This window comes from Apodemus sylvaticus, chromosome 8 (genome assembly GCF_947179515.1).
Source record: "Apodemus sylvaticus chromosome 8, mApoSyl1.1, whole genome shotgun sequence".
NCBI lineage: Eukaryota > Metazoa > Chordata > Mammalia > Rodentia > Muridae > Apodemus > Apodemus sylvaticus.
The window spans coordinates 71,836,624-71,861,672 of NC_067479.1; the positions used below are offsets into that span (position 1 = coordinate 71,836,624).

Consider the following 25,049-nt stretch of genomic DNA (forward strand, 5'->3'; position numbering starts at 1 on the left):
GCGGAGTCAACCAGGCTCCTCCCCCGCCAGCGCCACACAGGCCTGGGCTCCCGGCAAGGCGTCGCGTCGGCCTCCTCCCGGGCCCCGCCTGCTGTCCTGCTGCCGAGAGACCCGCCCTCCACACCCTGCGGGGCCCACCGGGTCACCAACACTCACCCCACCCCCAACGCCTCCTGCCAACTCTCACGTTCGCCTCCCGTTCCTGGGGTCCTTGCGAGTTCTGCACAGTTGATGGTTCCAAGAGGGGAAGTGACTGGTCCAGAGTCACAAGAGAATCCTGCCCTTGGCACAGGCACTTTCACCAAATAGATAGATTGGGAGTGGGGTGTGTGTGTGTGTGTGTGTGTGTGTGTGAGAGAGAGAGAGAGAGAGAGAGAGAGAGAGAGAGAGAGACCTTGCAACAATAAGCAGCACCCCATGGAGAAAGACTGTGAATAATTCTGAAAAGGAGAGGATGAGGAAGAAATTGAAGAAACTTCGTTTCACACTTGAATGTCCATGTGTGTGTGTGTGTGTGTGTGTGTGTCCCCGTGTGTGCGCATGTGCCTGTGTGTGTGTACTTGTGCCTATATGTGTGCCTCTGTGTGTGTGTGTGTGTGTGTGTACATGCGCTCTGTGTGGCTAGAGCCCTCGTGTCCTCTCTCCATTCCTCTTCTCCCTCCCAGGTCCCTCCATGCTCTGCCAAGGGGAGGGACAGCAGTGACAGCAGTAGTGCGGCCAGGCAGAACTGTGGGACACAAAAAGATACAGGGAGGGGAGCGCCCAGGCTAGGTGCCAGACTCACAGAGGACAAGAAGAGCAGGGCAAGAGTGCTCAAGCTTTGAAGCAGAGGAGGGAGAGCAAAGGGGACAGAAGACAGGGACGTCTCTGGGTTACAGAGACACCTAGCCAGAATGGGGACCAAACGACACAGCCCCAAGCTGTCCTTGGCTCTGGTGCTCCTGACCCTGGAGGCTGGGTGGGCTCAAGAAGGGTCAGAGCCTGTCCTGCTGGAGGGTGAGTGCTTGGTGGTCTGTGAACCAGGCCGACCTGCTGCGGGAGGACCTGGGGGAGCAGCCCTAGGAGAGGCACCCCCGGGACGAGTGGCGTTTGCTGCAGTCCGAAGCCACCACCACGAACCATCAGGAGAAACTGGCAACGGTACCAGTGGTGCCATCTACTTTGACCAGGTAGGTAATCTCTCTGCCTCTGTCCAGAAGACATGCAAAAGACCTGGACTCTACTGTCCAAGCCACTTTGCATCCCTCAGACTCCAAGAAAACCATTTCCTGCATCTCTTGCTCCACCTTCCTCTAAGATGGCCACCGACTGTTGGCCTTCTTCCATTCATACATACAGCCCCTTCTCATAGTTTTTAAATCTACAGATTCCCGTCACACCCACTTGCCACCCCGTCTCTCCTCATTCATTGCACAAATGCAATGAAATCACCCCAGCGATGCTCGTGAGCCGGGGGCATCCAGAATCCCTCTCAACAGAATCTGCTTCCCTCAGGTGCTGGTGAATGAGGGCGGTGGCTTTGATCGGACCTCAGGCTGCTTCGTGGCCCCTGTCCGTGGAGTCTACAGCTTCCGATTCCATGTGGTAAAGGTGTACAACCGCCAGACTGTCCAGGTGACCTGAGTGCCAGCCCATCTCTGGGACAAGGGAGGGTCGTAATGGACCGCAGCACGTCCCTGGGTAGTCCTTCTAGTGACCTGTATCCCGGGGACCAGGAGCAAGGGAGGAAAGGTCCTGGCTAGCAGGGTATGACAGATGTACAGAGCCCCACACTGGCCACCCTCAGTGTAGTGTCCACTGGAGAGCCCACCGAGCCTTAGGCTCCCAGAAGGAAGCTCTCGGGAAGCCTGGTGCGGTCCTGAGCTGGGGGACAAGACACAGGTGCTGACTGGGCTCCCCTCCCCAGGTGAGTCTGATGCTGAACACGTGGCCTGTCATCTCAGCCTTTGCAAATGACCCCGATGTGACCCGAGAGGCGGCCACCAGCTCTGTGCTGCTTCCCCTGGACCCTGGGGACCGGGTGTCCCTGCGCCTTCGTCGGGGGAACCTTCTGGGTGGCTGGAAGTATTCGAGCTTCTCGGGTTTCCTCATCTTCCCACTCTGAGAACCCATGCCTTTAACCGACAGCTATCCAGCCCCGGACCCTTCTGCCCTCCCCTGCCCCAGGAACAAGAATCTGGAGCAAGGGAAGGGCCCCCTCCAGGCTGCCTATGGCCCACCTCCTTGCATGAGATCATATTTAAACACCCAAGGCTCGGAGTAGAGCAGAGCAGAGCTACGGAATCTCTGGACAAACGAACACTCTGGTCGGTCGCCCTCCCGGCCTCCTGCTGCCCCTCCTGCCCGCCACCCCTCAGGCTTAAGGCAGGGTTTGCCAAGAGGGAAGCTTGTACTTCTTCACAGACTCCACTCCTTCTGTTCACCACCCCAGCTTCCTGCTCAGCGCTATTTGGTGACAGGTGGCACAGGTAAGCTTGACAGGCTCCTACAGGGGCCCAGATGGACCAGCCTCACAGTCCCTGCAGGCTCTGTCCTGTGAGGGGTGCCAGCAATGGCTCTCAGCCAGTTCGGTGTGAACAGGGCGGGCAGCAACAAAAAGAAGTGTGGGGAAGGCCACAGAGCATCTGTAGCTGGAGAGACAGGATGGGGTCATGTGCCCGCCCTGGACATGTGAAGGGTAAACTGCAGGTAAACTGGGACAGTCGGAAAGCAGGAATCCTGCCAGCATCTGTGCCAGGTCCCAAAGGACTCTGCCCTCATCTTCTGACCAGAGACTTGGGAGTGTGTGTGTGTGTGTGTGTGTGTGTGTGTTTGCTCTGACTAACAAGGGAAGCTAGAGCAGGTATACAGAGCTGGAGACAGGGTCAAAGGTCACTCATGAGTCATGGAACATATCAGGAACCACATGTCCTCTTCCTTGGCCACCTTCTAGAACTGCCCCACCTTGGGGATCTGAATTTCAGTCACTCCCTCCTCTCCACCAACACCTAGTTCCTCCAGCTATCTCCCAGCTAATTTCCCTGTACCTGTAGTCTGCCCCTCCCCCACCATGCCCCGCCCCCACCATGCCCCGCCCCCACCATTCCTTCTCTAGATCTGCACCGCCTTACTCTCCTTCTTAGGTCTCCTGTTGCCTGGGAGTCCATGACTCTTCCCCCAACTACTCTCCCACCAACATCAGAAACTCTCTTTTGCCCAGTTGTCCCAGTGGACCTATCTAGAACAACTGGGGATCTGCGGGTGTTAAGACAGTGTACTTGTCCTGGTGGAGACGGTGCAGTGTGAACCGGGGACTACAGGGCTGAAGCCCAGAGGGCATGTTGAAGAGAAAATAAATTCAAAGCTGGGCATAACAGTCAAGGGGTTTTGTTTTTGATTTTTTTTTTTAAAGAAAAAGATTTATCTATTTACTTTTACTTATGAGTAAGTAAAGACACTGCAGCTATCTTCAGACACACCAGAAGAGGGCATTGGATCCCATTACAGATGGTTGTGAGCCACCATGGGGTTGCTGGGAATTGAACTCCTCTGGAAGAATAGTCAGTATTCTTAACCGCTGAGCCATCTCTCCAGCCCCCAGTCAAAGTTTTTAAGAAGCTATAATATATAGTACTCATGCTAAATATATACCAGAACAAGTTTGTGGTTTTAAAATAAAAACCTAGGTGTTCATTCAGGAGACAGAGGCAGATGGATCTCTGTGAGTTTCAGGCAAGCCATAGTAAAATCCTATCCGAAAGAAAGAAAGACAGAGCCGGGCGGTGGTGGCGCACGCCTGTAATCCCAGCACTCTGGGAGGCAGAGGCAGGAGGATTTCTGAGTTTGAGGCCAGCCTGGTCTACAGAGTGAGTTCCAGGACAGTCAGGGCTATACAGAAAAACCCTGTCTCGAATAAAACCAAATCCAAAAAACCAAAAGAAAAAAGAAAAAGAAAGAAAGACAGAGAGAAAGGGGGGGAGGGAGAAAGAAAACAAAGAAAGACATAAGGCTGGAGGTGTAGCTCAGGGACAGAAGCTAATAGGCAGGGTTTGAGCCCCAGCACTGGGGTAGGCAGGGAGGGAGTAGAGTGGGGGAGCACTTTCCTTTAGCATTTGTCCTTACTTGTGACCAGAAGAATAGTTGAAACAAGATAACATTTCTGTCTCACATGGAAGAATCTGCAGCCGGGGAGTTCAGGATGAACAGCTGCTAACAATCACAAAAGCCAGTCTCCCCTGGGGATGCCTCTGGCATGCCAACTCAGGGCCTAAGATGGCTTCTTACATGTCAGCCATTCCATCCCAGCAGCGCTGGAAAGAGGGAGAGAAGAAAGCACACAGCTCCTTCCTGCCTACACACTTTTCTGATTGCATCTCACTGCCAGAATGGAGTCACACTTGGCCACACAAAGCCAGGACAGGCTAGGAAACAATCTTATCTTTTTGTCTTATTTTCCATGTGTGTGCACCCATAATGTGTGTGTGTATGTGTGTGTGTGTGTGTGTGTGTGTGTGTATGTGTGTGTGTGTGTGTGAGAGAGAGAGAGAGAGAGAGAGAGAGAGAGAGAGAGAGAGTGTGTCAAAGGACAACTTTGGGTGTTGGACCCCAGACAACTTTGGGTGTTGGACCCCACCTCCCGCTACATTTGAGACAGGGAGTCTAAACTTTTCACTGCGTACACCAGGCTATCTGTTCTGGAAGCTTCTGGAATTCTGCCTTCTCCTTAGAGCACGGGATTACAGATGCATGGACTATGGCCAGCTGGAATATGAACTCAGGCCAAGAGGCATGAGCAGCAAGTGTTCTAACCATTGGACAACCTCCAAAGCCTATAAACTTTATTCCAGGCAATCACATCCAGCCAAAATCAGGAATCTTATAGTAAGGAAGAAGAGTAATTGGACGTTGGAAGTTTGTCAGAATATAATAGACAAGATCTGTCTGTTAACACCAAGAGGTGTAAGATGCTGTTTGTTAATTGATTGCAGCTTCTGTATGTCAACAGTCTGGAAAGGCATGACTGTTCTCTGAGAAGGTTTCACAACAGTGAAAATAAGGTGGAATGTGGTACCCTCCCTTCCCAGAAGGGAAGAGGGCACCACTTCCAAATTCATTTAGCATTCAGCCCCTTAGAGCTGTGGTGCTGGTATCCCCAGGCTCTGGTTTCCAGTGAAAGGCCGCAGACACAGCCCTGCCCTCTGATCTCTCCAGCCTATACCTGCCACATCTTCCTGATGTCCATAGGAAAAGTTCTTAGAAGTGAGGATTAGATGCTTAGACTGGGACCCACCCAAGATATAAAGAGAAATCTTTCTGTTTTAAGGTCCCCACATCCAGTGTATTTGCAAAGTTCCCATGTCATGTAACATTATATTGAGATATCTTGGTGATTATAGACTCTGAGATATCTGCATAATACAGACTTAAAATCTCAAGATGACATTTTGAGAAAAACACTTGGTACAATTCACCCATTTAATGGGAGGTCTGAGATACCCAAGACAAAGAAGATCCACATAGGTTTTTGGTTTTGTTTTGTTTGTTTTTTTGGTTTATTTTTATTTTATGGTGTTTTTGCCTGTGCACCACTTACATGCATTTCCCTCGGAGGCCAGACGAGGGCATCAGATCCCTTGAGACTGAGTTACAGCGGGCAGTGAGCCTCCTTGTGGGCACTGAGAGTGTAAGCTGGATCTTTTAGGAGAGCAGCCAGAGATGTACCCCATCTCTATAGCTTGCTCCTGGACTAACACACACACACACACACACACACACATACACTGGTTTTAATCATTTTAGAAGGTAAATCAGTTCCTACCCAAACAAGAATTCATTGGTTGATAGTCCAAGACTTCTTTGCCAAAGAAAATGCCCCTCTTTTCTTTTGACCCAGAAACAGATGACTTATCTTTAGGCCACACAGCTGTGTGGCCCTCTATTTTACATTTGAAAATCAAATCCAAAACTTGATCTGTGTGAGATGTATCCATTTCATAACTACAAACTCATTTTTATGATACTTGGAGTGGGAGTTTAAAACTGGACAATCCGCCAGGCGGTGGTGGCGCATGCCTTTAATCCCAGTACCTGGGAGGCAGAGGCAGGCAGATTTCTGAGTTCGAGGCCAGCCTGGTCTACAGAGTGAGTTCCAGGACAGCCAGGGCTGTGCAGAGAAACCCTGTCTCGACAAGAAATAAAACAAAATAAAACTGGGCAATCCAGCCTAGTGTGATGGTACACTTGGCACTTACGAGGCAGAAGCGGGACAATCTGGAGTTGAAGGCTAGCCTGGGCTACATAAACTGTCACACATGTCCACACAAAACCTGTATAATGCTGTAGTGATGCATTCGCTTTATCGAAATGCTCAAAGCTTTTAAAAACGCTGACCTATTAGACGTACCATTAAAATATTCAGGAGAATTTAATTGAATTTGTAATCAGTGTTTAAGTGATTTGACTTATAAAATTTGTTATAAAAATTTTTGACCCTCCCTGCACCGTCCCCACACTGGCCTGGCCCCATCTGTGCCTCTTCCACGCTGTCTAGAGGCCGAGCTTCCCCTCTGGTCCAGGTGTCTGTCTTCCTCTACCCACACGGACCCGTTTCCTCTGTGCACACTCCTCACCTGTGGCTCTTCTTCCCTTCAGCAGTTAGGTTTAAGAGCTTGCATCTCTTAAATCTAGAGAAATGGACAAGTAAGGAGGTAGCTGTAGCCACAGGAAGCCATCTTCAGCTCTCAAAGCCACCGAACCTGTCAGCATCAACTCGCCACCTCCTCTTTAGGCCTAGGGGTCACATCTGTGACCAGTTGCTGACCTGGGAAGGCGCTGGTGAAGTCTGGCTCGAGGCGGGGTCCCACCAGGCTGGTCTCAAGCCCACACTGTCCTGGCCAGTCCCCCACTCCCCAGTGGTCAAGGTCGTTCCCATTCAGGTAGTCTTCCTGCTGCTCAGGCTGTCCCTCCAGTCCCTCCTAACTGTGTTTGTTGCTGGGGCATTCTCTGGGCTTTCTGATTGTCTGTCTGTCCATGTCCCAAGCCAAGTATGAGACTTGTCTTGTTTGTTCACTTCCTTTGTTTTGAGGTGGGGTCCCACCAGGCTGGTCTCAAGCTCCGCAATCCTCTGGCTCCAGCCTTCTGAGATGCTTGGATTGCAGGTGTGCACCACCACACCCTTAAATGTGGGTTTCTCTCAGGTTCTGCCCTGAACTTCTTCGGTCATAACACACTCTCAATAGCACCCGTGTCCATCCACCCCCACAATGAAAATCTCCCCATGTTTACACCTTCTCAACAGTAACCCTTCTGACGAGACCTCCACATTCCTCTGTTCAACTCACTAAGCTGAGACAGAGTCACAGGCTCCACTCAGGTCCCTGTTCACTTTGTAATATGAGCTTTCCTGTTGCCCAGACTGGAAACCGGCTTTTCTCCTGAAGATCCCCCTCACCCACCTCCGGCTGCTAGTTCTACTCATTGCTTTCCAGCTACCTGGCTAGCAACCAACGATCCTTTAGCTAGATTTCTAGAAAAGTTCCAGTTCTCCTCAAACCCCAGTACATTATCTACTCCACAATTGCCTTAGAGTTCCAGCTAAGAGACCATCATGCATAAATCTTTAAAAGCTCCCAGTGAGTGTTGCAACAGAATATACAACCCTTATGTTGTGTGAGATGTCTCACAATCCAGCTGTTGGAATCCAGCTGTTGGGATCCAGCTGCTGGGATCCAGCTGTTGGGATCCAGCTGTTGACTTCCAAGGCTCTCTAGCTTCATCGCTCATCACCGGCAAGAACATGAAAACAAGAAATTGCACCATTCAGCTGACACTCCTTAGAAAATATAAGATTGAAGTCAAAACTTCCTAGGAGGGCTGGAGAGATGGCTCAGAGGTTAAGAGCACTGACTGCTCTTCCAGAGGTCCTGAGTTCAATTTCCAGCGACCACATGGTAGCTCACAGCCATCTGTAATGGGATCTGATGCCCTCTTCTGGTGTGTCTGAAGATAGCTACAGTGTACTCATATACATAAAATAAATAAATCTTAAAAAAAAAAACTTCTTAGGATCAAGAGATCTATCTGTTCTGGACTCAACAGAAAAAATAATTGAGATATGTTTGAATTTGTGAAGCATCTTAATCTGGACCAATCTGAAAAGGAAAAGATTATTTTATATTTTTAAATTTTATTTCATGTGTGTGACTGTTTCACCTACATGTATGTATGTGCCCTATGTGCATGTCTTGAGAGGGTGAAAGTCAGAAGAGGGAGCTAGACAGCTGTGAGCTGTGGGTACTGGGAAACAAACCTGGTTACCTCTGCGAGAGCTACAACTAATCTTAGCCGCTAAGAAATCTCTTCAGGGCCCAAAGTAGTACTGCGAGATGCGCCACTAAAACACAGACACACCATAGGCCGAGGCATGGGGCGGAACTTAACGGGAACATAAAACTGCTGCCACAGGAGAAGGTATGAACAGTGCACAGTTCCTGAGTGGCGTCAGATACGTCATGCAGCCCCAGCCTCTGTTCTAGTCACATACACACACCATCAGTGAGTTACCTCACTTCTCCGTGCCTCGTTTTCTTCATCTGTAAAATGGAGCTATTAAGCGTGTCAGGTCTGGAAAGCACATAGACTAGTGCCTGACAAACACTCGGTACATATGAATTGTTAACGTGTGAATTAGTAAACAATTAGAGAGCTGTGGGGTGCCAGGGGTCTTTGGCAATCTCCAAAAGCAGATGGGGTGCTTTGAGTCCTTGCAGCCCTTTACCTGTTTCAATGTTTCTCTCCTCCAGGTGTGTTCAGTTTTACAGTGAACACAAACGTTTAGCCTAGTACAGTGGTATCAAACTCACAGGTGGGAGGACTGTATGGTTTGCATTAGGTAAGGGGCTGTCTATTCAGTGACTGTTTTCATTCCTCGGGCAGATATGAGAAAGCCCCACCACCAGTGAGAAAGCTGTGGGTGAAAACAAAGGCCCTAGTATCTGTCAGTTTCCACTGTCCGCAGGCCGGACGGACTATGGGTAAACTTCATTTCCTCTCCAAAAGGCAAAGGGAATCTCAGCCAGGCATGGAGGTCTGTGCCTGTGATCTCAAAATTTGGAATGTGGAAACAAAGGGTCAGAAATTCTAAGTCAGCCTCAGCTACATAGCAAGTTGAAGGCTAGCCTGGGCTCCATCAAAAAAAAAATAAAATAAATAAAATAGAAAACAGAGGGACACATAAATCTCTACTGGAACCGTGTAAAGAAACTGACCGAGAAAAAGACAGGATGTTGCTGGCCACGTCCAAACGACCTTCCACTTTAGCACACATAATCTCTCACTCTCTGACCCGCACTAACCAGCGACCTTTGGTTTTGCAGGAGGGGCTCTGGGCTGACCTTTCTGAATACAACAGGTCGTGAGTCTCTGACTGCTCCACGAGCGCTCAGATGCCTCATATCAAACCACGCTATGCTGGGTCCGCTTATCTTCCTCCTTCGCCTGACTTTGGGCTCCAGGAGGAAAGAGAGCATGTCCTTCACATTACCTGTTATCCTCTCCACTCCTGGACAGAGCGTGACACATAGTAGGTGTGTTTTGAACAGGAAATGAATGAGGTCACATAAGTGCTCCCACGCCCCTCCTGCATGCTGTAACCATGCCAGCACCAAGCAGAAATCTGGGCGTGTAGAAAAGGCAGCAGAAAGCCAAGGCCCAAAGTCAGAATGCCTAGTCAAGAGTAAGGACTCTGAGTTTGAGGAAGAACAAGGGTTTCCAGTTCAGGAAGAGCAGTGAACCCCCCACAGATCCCCCACACACACTCTCTCTTTATCTCCCAATTCAGAAAAAAAATGTAAACATTGGCTCCATTTTAATTGATTTATTGAAAAATAAAATAAAAATCACTTGAAAGAGCATATGATGGAAATTGTACTTAACAGGAAGAGGGGTTTGAATAAAGCCCTGGGGTGGGAGAGTGAGGCTAACTAATTAATATACGAAGGTGGGGGGAGGGAGCAAGGGAGAGGCAGTGGGAGGAAATACAGTACCTGCTAAAAATTCTACAGCTAACCTTTCAGCCTCCCGGGGAGCACCCAGCATTCCTTCCTGGGCAGGGCTGACAGCTGGATTGGCTGAAGTACAGCATCCAGGTAGTTTATCTAGAAGGGTTAGGGAAAGGTATCAAAGGAAACAGAGGTACAAAATCGGAAAGGATTCTCATGTTTAAACATGTTGCTAGAACCCCTATCGTGGTGAACTTGAAGTCAGGAAGGTTCATCCGGGTCCCAGCTCAGCCACCAACTAGCTGTGTGACTGTGGGCATGTCATTTCCCTCCTTCCTCTGCTCTGAAAGAAGCTGGGCTCCTCGGGACCTAGCATTCTGCGGGTCTGGCAACTGGAGCTCAGCCAGACAACTGGATCGGCTCCTGGAGAAATGAGCTACTAGGAATCCGAGCCAGAGTGGCCTGGTGCTAGCCTCTCTCTCCAGTTCGGCTGTGTGGAAATGCGGAGCGGTGAGAATCAGCCCTCCGGATTATGAGAGGCCCACTCACTCCCACTGCGAGAGTGAGCTCTGCACGCCGGCTGTAAGGGGGCGCCACACAGAGGCAGACTCCGGGTACTGCAGCTGACCAGGACAAAGCAGTCCCATGGAAGGAGATGGGTCTGCTGCAGGCAGGAGAGGGCTGGGTGCTTTGGCAGGGCGTGAGAAGAGTCAGAGGAACAAGAGGAAAAGCCACCCAGCGCCCGGCCACGGGTAAGCAGAGCATGAACACCACTGAACCTAATAGAAGCAGCTCTTCCGGTACAGATGCCTCGCTTGGTATCAAGGTCCTTGATTCCTGTGAGGTGACCACCATCACAGCAGGGGTCTGGAATCATCTCTGTTGACTGGAATCAAATGAGGTAGGACAATCCATCCCCTCCCACCTCCCCTTACGAACACATAGATGGCTTATGGCTGATGACTGCCACCCAGAGCCAGCCTCCAGGAGGCAAGGGAAGGCTACAACCCTTTCTTAACAGGTGTCCCGGTGCTGGCCAAGGAGGCTGACTGGAGAACTGCTACCTTCTTGCTGCCAGTGTCTGTGCCACTGAGAACTCCTGGAGTAAAGGCTTGCCAGATCTATGGGGGAGGGGAGGCACTCACATGGGAGAGAGCCGTGATACCCACCAGGAGGTCCAAATCCACACTATTAAGTGTAATGTGTTGGGTGTAAGACACTGGGGAGGGTGCACACACCAATATACACCTGAGTGTGTAAGGGGCGGAAGGCAGCACTTGGGGAAGCTGTGAGCCTGGCCTCGCCTGTTAAGGAGACTCTCTGGCTCCCGAGTATAAAAAACCGCCAGAGCCCCCCAGAGGACAACATTTGGCACATTCTCCAAACACCCCTATCTGGGCAAGTGTTGTAGGGACACTCATCCCTAGCTCAAGGCAATTCAGCAAAGCTTTACAAAGGAACTTCTCCACAAAAAGGCACAACTGAGGGGCCCTGAAGAGCAGAGAGCTCTGCTCAGATCAGGAGGGAGGACTAGCAGCAGAAAGGCGGGGCCCCTCCGACAGGCAGCTCCCTGACTGCTCCAACTCACTGCTCCAAGTCAAGGGACAGGGGTGTGTCATTCTTGGGAAAGGCCTTCATTAGGCTGCTAGGATAGATACAGCCCAGTTTGTCTGGGATGGGGAAGCCCCACACCCTGTAGAGCGATAGGCTCAACCGGTCCCCAATATAGAAGGGACCCACCCACTGGGCAATGCTGCCATTCCTGGGGAGAGACAGCAAGAGGACCTGGTCACCTACAGACCACTCCTTCTCCTGGCTCTCCCTCTTGAAGCGCCTGTTTTCTGCCTTCTCGCCGGCCTTCTCGGCCACCCTCCAGTGGAGATCCAACAGCTCCCGCATCAGCTGCAGCAAGAAAGCATCCATCTTGAGCCCTTCAATGTTCGCCCGGCTCATCTCCCACCACAAAGGCTCCATCAGCCTCATCTCACCCCCGGTGAGCACCTGGAATGGTGTGGCCTCCGGAGTGGAGGCCCTAAAAGCCAGATGCAGCAAGGGCAGAGAGGCTGCCCACTTCTTGCCATACAGAAAGATGAACTCCTTCAGGGCCCTCTTAAATTCCCAGTAGGCCTCTGAACTCATCAGACAGGGGAACTGGAGGGCCCTACTCAACGTGGTCACTTGGGCTCCTAGGGCCAGCCCACAACTCACCAGGACATGCCGGGCAAACTGGGGGCCCTGGGCCGCCTCCAGCCTTATGGGGATGCCCCATCTTGCGAACACGTGCTGCAGTAGCACCTGGGCCACAGCCACGTGCGTGTAGGGCTTCAGGGGGAATGCCTCCACCCAGCGGGTGTTGGCATCAGCCACGATGAGCACGTGCTTGTGACCCTCTTCACTCACAGTGACCGGACCCACCACCTCGATCTGCAGACTGGACCAGGGAGCTGTCGACCGGAGAGGCCACGGGGACTCGATAACTTTCAACTCCCCACCTATGAGATTCCGGGGAATGCAGAACAAACAGCTCCTGCAGTAATCTCTCACGTGCTCCTGCATCCCAGGCCACCACCCCAGCAGTCTCACAGTCTTGTAGGTGTCCTCTATCCCCTGGTGCTCCCCCATGGGGCTGTCATGCACAGAGAAAATCAGATCCCTCCGAAGTTGCCTTGGGACGACCCAAACCCTGGGATTCTTTTCCCCCTTGAACATGAGCAGACCACTGTCTTGGTCCAGGCTGAGGGAACTAAAGGCAGAACTGAAAGGGGACGGCCCGGACAATTTCTGCCCTGCCTGCAGCTTGGTGATGATCTCGGCCAGGGCGCTGTCACTCAGCTGTAAGGCCAGCAAGTTGGGCTTCCTGCACTTAGTATGAGGAGTCACCGTTGGCACCGGCACATCCTTTGGCAAATCCCACCACTGCCCGCCCCCTTGGGCACCCTGCTTAGCCAGAGTGTCCACTGTCACAGCAAACAGAGAGCCCCGATAAGAGGTTCGGTAGATAAAGGGAAGGGATGAGAAGCCAGATGTGAGAGAGATGACATAGGAGAGCAGGCTTGGATGAGGTAGTGACGTCCCGTCAGAGGACAGGAAGCCCCGGACCTTCCAGAGTGGCAGGAACTCCCAGAGAACGCTGAAGATCCAGTTACAGTGGGTGAGGAAAACCACCGGGAGCTGGGACTGGCCGAAGCGCTCTAGGCCGCAGGCCACGGCTGCCAGGTGGGCGTAGGTGGAGGTGTAAGGGGAACAGGAAAAGGCGAGGGAGACTGGAGGGCTGGTGGGGGACAAGATGTAGAGACCAAAACCAGCACACAACTCGTCGTCACGGTAGAAGCAATAGCCGGACACATGGACACAGATAAAAGTAGACAGGTCAGAGGAAGGAGGCAGAAGCTGGAAAACTCGGGGCAGTGAGGAAGCGGGCGTCAGCAGCTGGTTGTCCCCCTGCAGGCCCTGGAGAAGGGACAATTCCAGTTCCCTCTTGCCTTTGTCCTGCAGCAAGAGAGACCACCGAATCAACCACGCTTTGGAAGCCCTACGGCTATCCCACGCCTCATCATCCACGCTGGTCCGGGAGGCATAGGAAAGACGTAGAACAACTGGATTGTCTCCAACACAGCGAGAAAAATGCTTGAGGGCCCAAGCCACAGCATAGGGGCTGTCCCCCCCTGACTGAGGGCCCTCGCTGTCCTCATCGGGGAGGAGAGGTTTCGAGGTATAAGCGACCGGGTGCTTCCTTCCGGAGTGCTCCTGATGCAGGCTGGCCGTCAGCGACACTTGGCTGACGGTCACCTCCAGGTAGAAGGGCAGGTTGGGGTTGGGGGTTGACAGGCAGAGGGCGCACACTAGGGCTCGCTTCAGGGCCAGGAAGGACTTCTCGTGGTCCTGGTTCCACTGCCAGTCCGGCTTCTGCTTGAGGAGGCTGTGCAGGGGGCCCACGAGGACTTCATAGTCAGGTATGACATCCCGGTGGGAGTCCGTGAAGCCCGTGAAGAAGGACAGTGCGGTGAAGTTGCTGGGGATGGTGAGCTGTGCCAGCTGAGCAAGAACCTGCTGACTGGGAGCCTTCCCGTCCCAGGGGGCGTCCAGGTAGGGAGAGGACACCACGGGCAGAAGGTCGATGTCCAAAGCCCCCTCCGAGGGGTCATGCAGGCTGAGGCACTGGAGGATTTCCTCGGAAAAGGAAGGGCACTCGAACCCGAACACCGACACGGGGTTAGAGTCCTGTTCATCTTCTTCGTCGGGCTTTGGGACTCCTGACTCCTCCATCAGCTCCTCTTCCAGGCTCTCCTCCCCCTTCTCCCCTTCTTCTACGGTCTGTGGATCCTCCAAAGGTTCGGCATCTGCATCATCACCCAGCTCAGAGATGCTGGCTGAGCTGGGAGGCAGGGTCTTCCACACCTTCAAGAAATTGCCAATGTCCATGTCCAACCTATTGGCGAAACAGGTAGAAAAATGAGAGGGGCAGCCCCAACCCCACAGGTTATCCAAAGGGAAAGACAGATGCGTGGTCACCCCACTCCCCCCCCCACACACACAGAGCCCACTTCATTTCTAAGAGTCCTTCCCCCATGGTAGGGGTCAGGCAGGAGCCAGCCCCTAAATACTTGCTTACACATGCTAGAACTTCATCCAATAAGGGTTCTCCTATGTTTTGAGAATTTATCAAACAGAAACCTTACTGACTATAGTGGTCAGTTTTAACTGTCATCTTGACACAATCTACCATCAGCTGAGAAGCTGTTCTCACTGAGGGACTGTCTAGACCCAGTACACGTCGTCGTCGTCGGCAGCTCTGTGAGGGATTATCTTGATTACATTGACGTGAGAAGACCCTCCCACTACAGGTGGTGTCATTCCCGAGGCAGAGGGGTCCAAGATGGCACAATAGAGAAACTGAGCTGAGCGCCGACAAGCACGCGCACCGACCGCTCTCTTCTGACTGCAGATGTGTATGACGTGATCAGTTCTCCTGCCACGGTGCCTGCCCTCCCCAAAAAACTGCTGAGCTGAACAAACCCTTTCTCCAAAGTTATTTTTGTTGGGGTATTTTATCACGGCAGGGAACAAAACTAAATAAAGTAAGACCATGAATGCTTAAGTTAGTTTTAAGCCAGTGGTTTGGTAAGAGATGATTGGCACTATCACCTCAGGATGAACATTCCAGGGGAAGGTCAGCACTGGAGGGGAGGCCTAACGCACCAGGCAAACCTCTGCTTCGTTTCCGCTGGTGGGATGAGATGAGAGATGTCTGGGCAGGGCAGGAAGTAGTGTCCCGCCTGTCCACAGGCCCCAGAGCCCCGGGGGATGGGCAGGAAATGTGGCATAAACGGCAGAGAAGCCAGAGGGTCAGAGTTGCCACAAACTAGTTCTGCCAAAATGACCTTGGAAAACCGACTTGAGTCTCACTCATCTATGGAATGAGGAAAATGGCCGTTTACACCTAACTGAAACCGTAAGCATCAAAGGAGATGGTGCAAACGCAGACGCTCTCTTGAACACGAAGAAAGAAAAACAAGCCTGTTTCCTGTCACACATCACCAGCAGCCTAAAGCAAAAATAGTCAAATGGCGCCAGCCCAAGAACAGGTTCTCTCTACCTGACAGACACACATGTAACGGGGCGCCACACAGCTGCTAGAGGGCAACACGTGAGGCTGCATGGCATGGCTCCGAAGACAGCAAGAAAAGGCTGAGCACAGACACACGGTGGAAACATGCATGAAAAGGCTCGTGGGAAACATTCAAAGCGCAATGTGGGTAAAAGCATCAAAATGTGGCAGAAGCTTCAAGGTGTAAAAAGGTCAAACTGCCCTGGTCGCTATTGAGAACCAGATAAACGGTGACTAACACCAAGTTGCTGGTCAGAAATGCCTGGAAGGTAAAGGCTGCCAAATTACCTGTTTGGCTTCTTCAGAAATTCTTCCAAGGTGGGGCCATCACGGCCCAGGGGGTCATCTGGTACCATGAAGAGACTCCCGGCAAAGGTGAAGGGCAGCAGGCTAGACCCACAGGAGAAAGAGGCAAGGTCATGGGTGAACCCAAGAGTCAGCCACACCCTGTTGCCTCCACAGGCCTGTCTGTCAGTCTGTCCTCTGTCTGTCTGTCTCTCTGTCTCTGTCTCTCTCCCTCTCTCCCTCTACACACACACACACACACACAATGCATTTACCAGCAGGCACCGGCAAGCCCTACCCTAAGGCTTCTTTTTCTGCCCCAACCTCTTCTGTGCCACAGACTGTCTGACGTCACTGGGAAACAGAAGCTCAGGTCCCCAGAATGTCTCACCGATCTCTGATCATCATTTTCTTGGAATTATTCATTAGGACGTGGATCTGCTCATTAGTGACAATGATTCCGTCTGTCTCCTCTGCCAGTTTTACCATGAACCTGCAGGAGAAAAGGAAGGCACTTAACCGCCCAGGAACTACCCCTCACGTTTTCTGGACTGAACTAGAGGTCCCTGGCAGGCCAGAAAAAACAACAACAACAACAACAAACCTCTGCTCTCTGTGATCAAGCCAAGGCTACGGAGCAATCCTCTCTTCCATGTGTCCATCTGGGATCCCAACAGCCCCCAGGTGTGCTTGGTTGCACAGATCCCCCAAATGTATATACAGCCACACCCCCTCACACACACAGGCTCATTCAACACAGAACCCATGCTCTGGTTTATGTTCACACATGGGTATTTTCTGCCCCCCATTCTTTTACCTGTAAAATGTAGATAAAAATACCTGCCCCTTGTTGCTATAATAATTAAATTGTGTCTAATTCAATGTCTAATTCAATGTCTAATTCAGTGCCTAGTGCACAGCACGCACTATTCTTCATCAAGTTACAATACTCATACCATGACAAAACGTAGATCTACATGCATACAACACACAAAATCACATGGCTCAATAAACAAGCCCATTCTCCCGAGGATGACGTTCCTTCTAAGGAGGGCTGCCTGTAACCAGGAAAAAGAGCATTCCCTGGGATGTCACATGCTGTTCTCCACGTGCCCAGAAGAGGGCGCTTCAACAGAAAAGTCATCTTCCCTTAAACTCTTGCGGGGATTTAGAGGACTCAGATCTGGGAGATGAGGCTTAAAGGTTGTATGGATTGTAGGGAACACAGGAAAGAAACAAAACCTCTCCCTGCCCAACATGCGAGGCGCCAAAGAGAAGTCAAGAACTGCTGCTGGCTGGGCATCTGGGCTGGGACTACAGCAGGGCCTTCCTTCCCTGCCCTAGTACAGGCAGGGTCACAGAACCCCCTAGTGTGCTGGTTCTATGCCATGCTGGACAACGAAGGCTGAGGGTTAGGAAGCAGAGAGGATGCCAACGTTCAGGCGAACCAGGCCTAGCTAACTCCATTTCTACAGCCTTGCCCCAGGATCTGCCTGTGTAAGGTTCCATACACACCTCCTCCCAGGGTCAGAGCTTGAGGAACAAAGATTGAAAGCGTTCTCTGACATAGTCCAAACTGGCACCAAGAAGCCTAGGGTACCTCGGACACTGATTGGATGGGCCTCACATTCATCCAATCGAGCAGCAGCTCAAATTAGCAAGTTAGCACCTCAAATTGCAATCCAATGCAATGGGTCGGATGAGCCTAGTGCTTGTAAACCAGTGTGTAGCATCTAGGGGCCACAGAGAAAGAAAGCCAGTAAACTTGGGTAAGCACAGCGCCTGAGTTCCAAAGACGGTAGCAACCTCGTGCTTGGGAAGAGCCGACCTTCAGCCATCTCCTCATTTGTGTGTCAGTCCCTGCTCTCAGACATGGCATTTGTCTCTGTCTCCCCCCCAGAAGATGAGGTGGGACACCATCCACCCTGAGTCCCACGGAGGGACGGAGCCCGCCCGGCATACCTATAATCGTAAGTGGTGATCTTCTTGCCGTTTTCCAGATGGGAGGGGGTGATCGAAAGCATCTTGAGTTTGTGAAGCTTCGTCAGAAAGTGGCTCTCTGAGGGTGACAGAACAGAGAGATAGCAGAAGGGCTATGTGGGAAGGACCAAGGCGGGGTGCCGCACCAACCCCAGTAGGATCCGTGTGACAAGCTCCACAGACTGAGGTGACAGGCTTCAAAAGGAGGATGCCTCCTGGAGCCGTCTGTGGAACTCTCGGCCAGAGAAAAGTTATTGAGCAGTAGTTCTCTTGACAACTTACCTGTTTTATCTTTTTTATTCCTTTTCCTATTTAAGAGATGTACCTGATAGCCTAGGCTAAGATCTTAAAGAGAATAATGGGTAAGAACCCATCCCTTGAGACGGAGTCACTAACCATGACCTTAACTCCAGCGCTTCACTTTATAAAACATGTATAAGATAGTATTGATAGGGTCTGGTGAGATGGCTCAGTAGTTAAGAGCACTGACTGCTCTTCCAAAGGTCCTGAGTTCAAATCCCAGCAACCATATGGTGGCTCACAACCATCTGTAATGAGATCTGACGCCCTCTTCTGGTGTGTCTGAAGACAGCCACAGTGTACTTACATACGATAATAAATAAATCTTAAAAAATATTGTGAGACATAAAAAAACCTAAATTATCTAATGTTTACATTCTATACACACATGTTTCTAACATACTTAAAAAAAGATAGTATTGATAAATAAAAACTTTCCCAAAAATAAAATGTTATATGGCTGCATGTGTGTCATCAGAAGTGGGCTTTGGTATATTGTTTTAGAAAGCCTTAACTAAAAAGAATTAAGAGTTTAAATTTATGCTTTGAAGATTTATAGAAAAGTAGGAACTAGATGTTAAATAGTAACTGATTATAAAAACTTATTAACTTGTTTTTACAGATTTTCCACTAGCCTTAGACGATTTTTGTATCTTACTGTGCTAAATGATTACCACAATATTCGCTCTACCTGGCTGCTTTTTGAAGTTGTAACACTTGGATGATTTTTGTATTTTACTGTGCAGAATGATTATTGCAATATCCATTCTATTTGACTGCTTCACTGAACACAGCTTCTCAGAGTTGTAATACCTGTTTCTCTATGCATAAAAACCCTTATTCGAGAGCTGCAAAACACACTCACATTCCAACGACCTCTGTGTTTATTTCTGTTTATCACAGCTGAATCCTTACCCACCTAACTTCAAGGACCTGCATCCCAGGGACCCCCATACTCGACTGGGGTGGTCCATGGCAACTGGCACCCAAACGTGGGGCTCGAAGCAAGTAAGCTTTCTCTCTTCTTTTTCTAAAAACCACTTTTTCAGGTAAGGACAGGACGTTATCAAGAGTGTTGCAGACTCCTTGGTAGAGACACATCAAGTTAAGATGGCAAGAAGGTAAGAATCATGGGGCCTCCACAGTCCAAATGCAGAGGCCTGTGCCTGGCAGTGTTGAGTCATATGTCAGAAAGTAGAAGTGTTAACACCTCAGAGAAGAGTTTGGCAGCATTTTATGACTTTGTACTGTCAGTCCATGGTTCCCAGAGGGAGGAAGCCTGTCTTTAGATGACTTTATTGCTAGATTGGAAGAAGAGCTAGGCAGGATCTTCCTCCCTCTGAGGGCTTGGACATGTTATTGAAACAAGTATGGGAAAATGCCAATATTCTCTGCCAGGAACCAATCAGAAAACAGGGAGTGCAGTATTGCATGGAAGCATGCATAAAGGCCTCACCAGCAGTGGTCCAGGGCGTGGCCTGTGCTGCAGCAATGCAAGGGCAACATCCAGCGCCAATGTTCAGAACTTAAAAGGAGGAACAAACCAAAAGGTTTTGTGCTTTTCTTGCAGCCAGCAAGGACATATGAGCTATGACTGTAAAAATGAAGAGCAGACTTCAAAGAATTAAGAAAAACCAGGTGGTGGCGCATGCCTGTAATCCCAGCACTCTGGGAGACAGAGGCAGGCAGATTTCTGAGTTCAAGGCCAGCCTGGTCTACAGAGTGAGTTCCAGGACAGCCAGGGCTATACAGAGAAACCCTGTCTCGGAGGGGGGGGGGGAGAAAAGAAAAGAAAAACCAGCCTCTGGAGCTGTGTCCTCGGTATAGGAAGGGAAAGCATTGGAAGAATGAATGTAAATCAAAATTTCACAAGGATGGAACCCCTCTGAAAGATGAGAAGACAAAAAATGGGGTGAGGGGCACGTCCTCTGCCCTAAAATAATAAAAGGGCAAAAAAGGGAAACAGAGGAAGGTAAAAGCAAACTGGATCCTCTGGCCCCTGAGTTTACCATCTTAAGCTCACCCAGAGCAACCCCAAGAAGTGCAGGATTAGATCTTGCAGTAGATAAAGATTATATACTTTCTCTTTATGAGGGAGTGTAATTAGTAGATACAGGATTTAAAGGGCCACTATCACCTGGAGCCTTTGGTCTTATAATAAGGAGAAGTTCAAATTATAAAAAAGTAATAAAATAAAAATTTCCTGGAGTGATTGATTGAGACTTCCAGAGAAAAGTAAAAATTATGATTAGGCCATTCCAAAGGTATCAATGGAAGGTTCTCCCCCAAGGTGTGAAAAATAGTCCCACTCTTTGTCAGAAATTTGTAGATCAAACTTAAGATCCATTAGGGCTAAGCATAAAAAGGCTTTCATGTTACATTTTATAGATGATATTCTTATAGAGGAAAAACAAAGGATTTAACTGAATTAATTTTGAAAGATATGATTGAGGTAGCATGGATAATTATCGCCCCTGATAAAATTCAACATAACAAGCCAATAATTTGGGAAAATAAATTCATAGTAAATATATTATATCTCAAAAAATGCAACTTAGGATTGATAAGTTAAAGACACTTAATGATTTTAAAAATTATTGGCAAATATTAATTGGATTAGACCTTATTTAAAAATTACCACAGGACAGTTGCATCGTTTATTTGAAATTCTTAAAGGAGATACTGATCCTAAATCTAATAGACACCTTACAAAAGAAGCCTTAAAATAATTAGAATTGATAGAACAAAAGATGCAAGATGCAAAAGTAAAACAGATAAACTATCTAAAACCATGGTCCCTTATTATACTTAAGACATCTTGCACTAATGCATGTTTATGGCAAGAAGGAATATTAGAATGGATTATCTCCCTCATACTCAAGTAAAAATGATATCTTTTTATCCTTTCATATGTAGTCAATTAATTAGTAAAGGGAGGTTAAGATCCAGTGAATTATTTGGCAAAGAAATGCAAGAAATTATCATTCCCTATAATAAGGAACAATTGGATTATTTATTTCAAACTGCAGATGAAATAAATACTTGGGGAAAAAAAGACTGGGGAATTGCATTAGCTCATTATGTAGGACAAATCAAATACCATGTACCTCAACACCCTATTTTAAAGTCTGTAGAAGAAACAGAGATAATCTTTCCTTCTAAGATAGCATTGGAACCCATTTCCGATGCCCTCTTGGTGTTTACAGATGGGTCATCCAGTGGTACTTCAGCTGTCTATATAAAAGATAGATAGACCTGTAACTATTAAAAGGGCAAAAGAAATTTCTACACAGCAGGCAGAAATTATTACAGTTATTGCTGTCCATGAACATATACCTGAAGAATGCAATCTTTATTCAGATTCAACATATGTAGTTCATTTATTTCCTGATATAGAGACAGCTCTTATATCTAGAAATTCCAAAACTGTATCACTCTTACTTCAATTGCAAAATATAATCCAATCAAGAAAAAGAAAAAATTGTATAGGACATATCAGAGGACATACTGGCCTGCCAGGTCCATTGGCTTTAGGAAATGCTCTGGCAGATTTATAGAGAAAGGAATACTTGAGTGCTAGTGTGATTGAACAAGCATCAGAAAGTTATGCTTTCCATCGTCAGAATGGGTTGGCTTTAAGAAGGACGTTCAGTTTGACACAAGAACAAGCTAGGCAAATTGTGAAGGACTGTGGACACTGCCCTGATGTCCACATCCACTAAAAATGGGAGTTAACCCAAGGGGTCTTAAACCTCAAGTTTTGTGACAAATAGACATAACTCATAACCCAGAATTTGGAAAATTGACATAGGTACATGTTACTGTAGATACCTACTCTCATGTGGTTATGGCTACTGCTAGAACCGGAGAGGCTGTGACAGATGTCATACAACATCTTATTACATGCTTCTCCTCCTTACGTGCCAAAAAGGATTAAAACTGATAATGCTCCAGCTTATACTTCCTAAGATTTTGCAAAGTTTTGCATTTAATGGGGTATAGAACATACAATGGGAATTCCATATAGCCCCCAAAGTCAGGCTATCATAGAAAGGACTCATCAAAATCTTAAGGTACAACTTCCAAGTTTAAAATCTAGTGGTCATTATTATTTGCCTCATCAATTTTTTTTGTTTGTTTGTTTTTTGAGACAGGGTTTCTCTGTGTAGCCCCGGTTGTCCTGGAACTCACTCTGTAGACCAGGCTGGCCTCGAACTCAGAAATCTGCCTGCCTCTGCCTCCCAAGTGCTGGGATTACAGGCGTGCGCCACCATCTCCCAGCTGCCTCATCAATTATTAAACCATGCTTTATTTACCATTAATTATCTTAATACAGATGATAAAGGTTTTACTCCTATGCAAAAACACTGGGCCCCTACAGCAGACAGTTACTCCTTCAGTGATGTGGAAGGATCTTTTAACAGGCACCTGGAAAGGGCCAGATATGTTAATCACCTTGGGAAGAGGATATGCGTGGGTTTTTCCACAGAATGCAGAAACCCCAATCTGGATCCCAGATAGACTTATTCGACCCTTCCACAAAAAAATAAAACAAACAAACAAAAAAAAACTCCATCGAAAACCAAGAGAAGAAAGAAGCAAAAGAAGTAATGTGGAAATGAAGCCGCTTGCTCTCTTTCTTCCCCACAAGTGTCCTCGGCTCCCCCTGCATTGTCTGTCCTCCACCACAGGGACAGATCCGCCCACTTGGGGACAACTGAAGAAGCTCACCCAGAGAGCACTACGAATGGTCTCTGATACCGGGAGCCCACTATCGGCAGAGAACATGTTTCTCCCTGTGCTTGCTGTGGCTGCTATGCAGGCACACTGTGCCTCGCGACCACGTTTTGGGCCTGTGTTCCGCATCCCCCACTTCTTCATCCCGTGGGGTGGGGAGATAATGTGAATATTCGGGTCATGACTAATAATCCCGAGCTGCTGGGGGGACACGGGATTTTCCTCCCATTTGATCTCCCCTGTGATTAAGTATGAGGGGAGGTCAGACTCCGCTCCCATCTGTGATACTTTAAAAGGAGCACCCCCACGGTTGCCTTTGCACCAGTAACAGAACTTTTCTTTCTGATGCTTCAGATAGATCCGGTTTCAGATACAAAGCGCCCCCCCCCCCATCTTAGAAGGTTAATATGGGAGCTTTCATAATGATTTTGGGGTATCGTAATTATAATGAAACTTTTAAACAGCCCAAAAAAACTATGCCTCTGAAAGAATGCCCACAAGAATATGGGGATAATGATAAAATGTGGGCGTCTTCCCTTGAAGATGAAAGTCCAAGATGACTTAAATGTGGGTTTAGTTCTTGGGCTTCAGTGCATGAACCATGGAAAACTCAAGAAAAAATTTATGATTATTCTATAGTTACACCATTTCATAATTATAGAAGATATGTAACCAATCAGTTACTGTTTGATTATGGCTATAGACCTGATACATTTATAAATGAGACTGTTAATAGATGGTACACTGCAGGATGGGTGGAGTCTATTTATGTTAGTGACTCTCCTTCACGTAATATTTCTAACATTTTTCCAGAATTACTTAGACTTTTTGATGCATCTAACATGGTTTTTCTAAAAAAGCCTAAGGAATCTAAAAGCACTCCTTTGGCAATTAGATCTTGTTTAGGCTTTCCTGACGGCATACACGCGGGACAGTCCTCAGACTTAAAAAATTACTAAGCTAGAACAATCCTATCAGGTCAGCTGTTCCAAATGTATTGTAACTAATTGTGCTGATCCTATCTTAATTAAAAGATATTCAGTTATTTTGCTATTACAAAGACCTTCTTATGTTATGCTTCCTGTAGATTTAAAAGATGATGTTTGGTTTGATACTGTAGCTTTACAAACACTGAAAAGAGTTAATGAACTAATTAGACCAGAGCGTTTTGTTGCAGCTTTAGTTTTAGGTGTTAGTGTTTGACAGTCATTCTTACTTCACTCGCAGTCTCAACAGTTGCTCTAATTTCAGAAATGAAGACTGCATATTTTGTTAATGACTTAACTTTCATTAACACTTGCAAGGCAACAATTATAGATAAAAAATTAGAAGTAAAACGTGCAGCTTTAGAGGATGTAGTTTTTGGAATTAGGACAAGAGATAGAAAATATTAAAGTTCAGCTTTCTACCAAGTGCCATACCAGCTTTCAGCACATATGTGTAATATCATTACCCTATAATGAAAGTCACAATTAGAATTTTACTAAAAATCATTTGTTTGGAATTTGGAAAGACAATGATATTACTCATGATATGGCTCAGTTACAGGCCGGAATCTCCACTATGAGTAAAGCACATGTTGAATCTACTGATATAGAGGCTTTGGCTCAGTCTATCAGCTGTAGTTTAAGGTCATTAAACCCTGTTAGTTGGCTACATTGGATCATTGCTGTTGCCGTGGCTACAGGAATAATTATTCTTCTCCTTATTTTTCCAGTCATCCTCCAACTAGTCTTTTCCTTCATTTCTACAATCAAAAGAGATATTTACGAGCTTCAATTAAACAATAGAAAAGGAAGAGATGTCACACCAACCCCAGTAGGATCCATGTGACAAGCTCCACAGATTGAGGCGACAGACTTCAAAAGGAGGACACCTCCTGGAGCCCGCTGTGGAACTCTCGGCCGGAGAAAAGTTATTGAGCAGTAGTTCTCTTGGCAACTTATCTGTTTTAACTTTCTTATTCCTTTTCTTACTTAAGAGATGTTCCTGATAGCCTAGGCTAAGATCTTAAGCAAGAATAATGGGTAAGAACCCATCCCTTGAGACGGAGTCACTAACCATGACTTTAACTCCAGCACTTCATTTTATAAATCATGTATAAGATAATACTGATAAATAAAAACTTTCCCAACAATAAAATTTTATATGGCTGCATGTGT

The 25,049-nt window shown here is 48.1% G+C and overlaps 2 protein-coding genes and 1 long non-coding RNA gene across 3 annotated transcripts in view; 2 read left to right on the forward strand and 1 right to left on the reverse strand.

Annotated features, from left to right (window-relative positions):
- The first annotated feature begins 4 nt into the window (after window positions 1-4).
- On the forward strand, window positions 5-3,495 carry Cbln3 (cerebellin 3 precursor). The gene is made up of 3 exons (XM_052191392.1): window positions 5-1,169; window positions 1,495-1,614; window positions 1,907-3,495. Exons 1-3 carry the CDS (start codon window positions 894-896, stop codon window positions 2,102-2,104), a joined length of 594 nt encoding a protein of 197 aa, XP_052047352.1. The 5' UTR covers window positions 5-893; the 3' UTR covers window positions 2,105-3,495.
- Window positions 3,496-9,838: 6,343 nt separating this feature from the next.
- The window catches only part of Nynrin (NYN domain and retroviral integrase containing), a 29,365-nt gene continuing 14,154 nt past the window's right edge, over window positions 9,839-25,049 (reverse strand). Inside the window, 4 exon segments of the mRNA XM_052191376.1 lie at window positions 9,839-14,406; window positions 15,874-15,975; window positions 16,262-16,363; window positions 17,833-17,929. Of these exon segments, the coding sequence (XP_052047336.1) occupies window positions 11,562-14,406; window positions 15,874-15,975; window positions 16,262-16,363; window positions 17,833-17,929 (3,146 nt within the window). The 3' untranslated portion in view covers window positions 9,839-11,561.
- On the forward strand, window positions 17,576-24,832 carry LOC127691507 (uncharacterized). The gene is made up of 3 exons (XR_007979289.1): window positions 17,576-17,840; window positions 19,054-19,158; window positions 24,605-24,832. It is a non-coding gene; the product is annotated as an uncharacterized LOC127691507 (long non-coding RNA).

Bases quoted from the DNA above. Each gene is read 5' to 3' on its own strand.
- Cbln3 (XM_052191392.1), top strand. From the start codon at position 894: ATGGGGACCAAACGACACAGCCCCAAGCTGTCCTTGGCTCTGGTGCTC. The intron at 1,170-1,494 runs GTAGGTAATCTC...TGCTTCCCTCAG, and splicing joins GTGCCATCTACTTTGACCAG to GTGCTGGTGAATGAGGGCGG. The intron at 1,615-1,906 runs GTGACCTGAGTG...TCCCCTCCCCAG, and splicing joins ACAACCGCCAGACTGTCCAG to GTGAGTCTGATGCTGAACAC.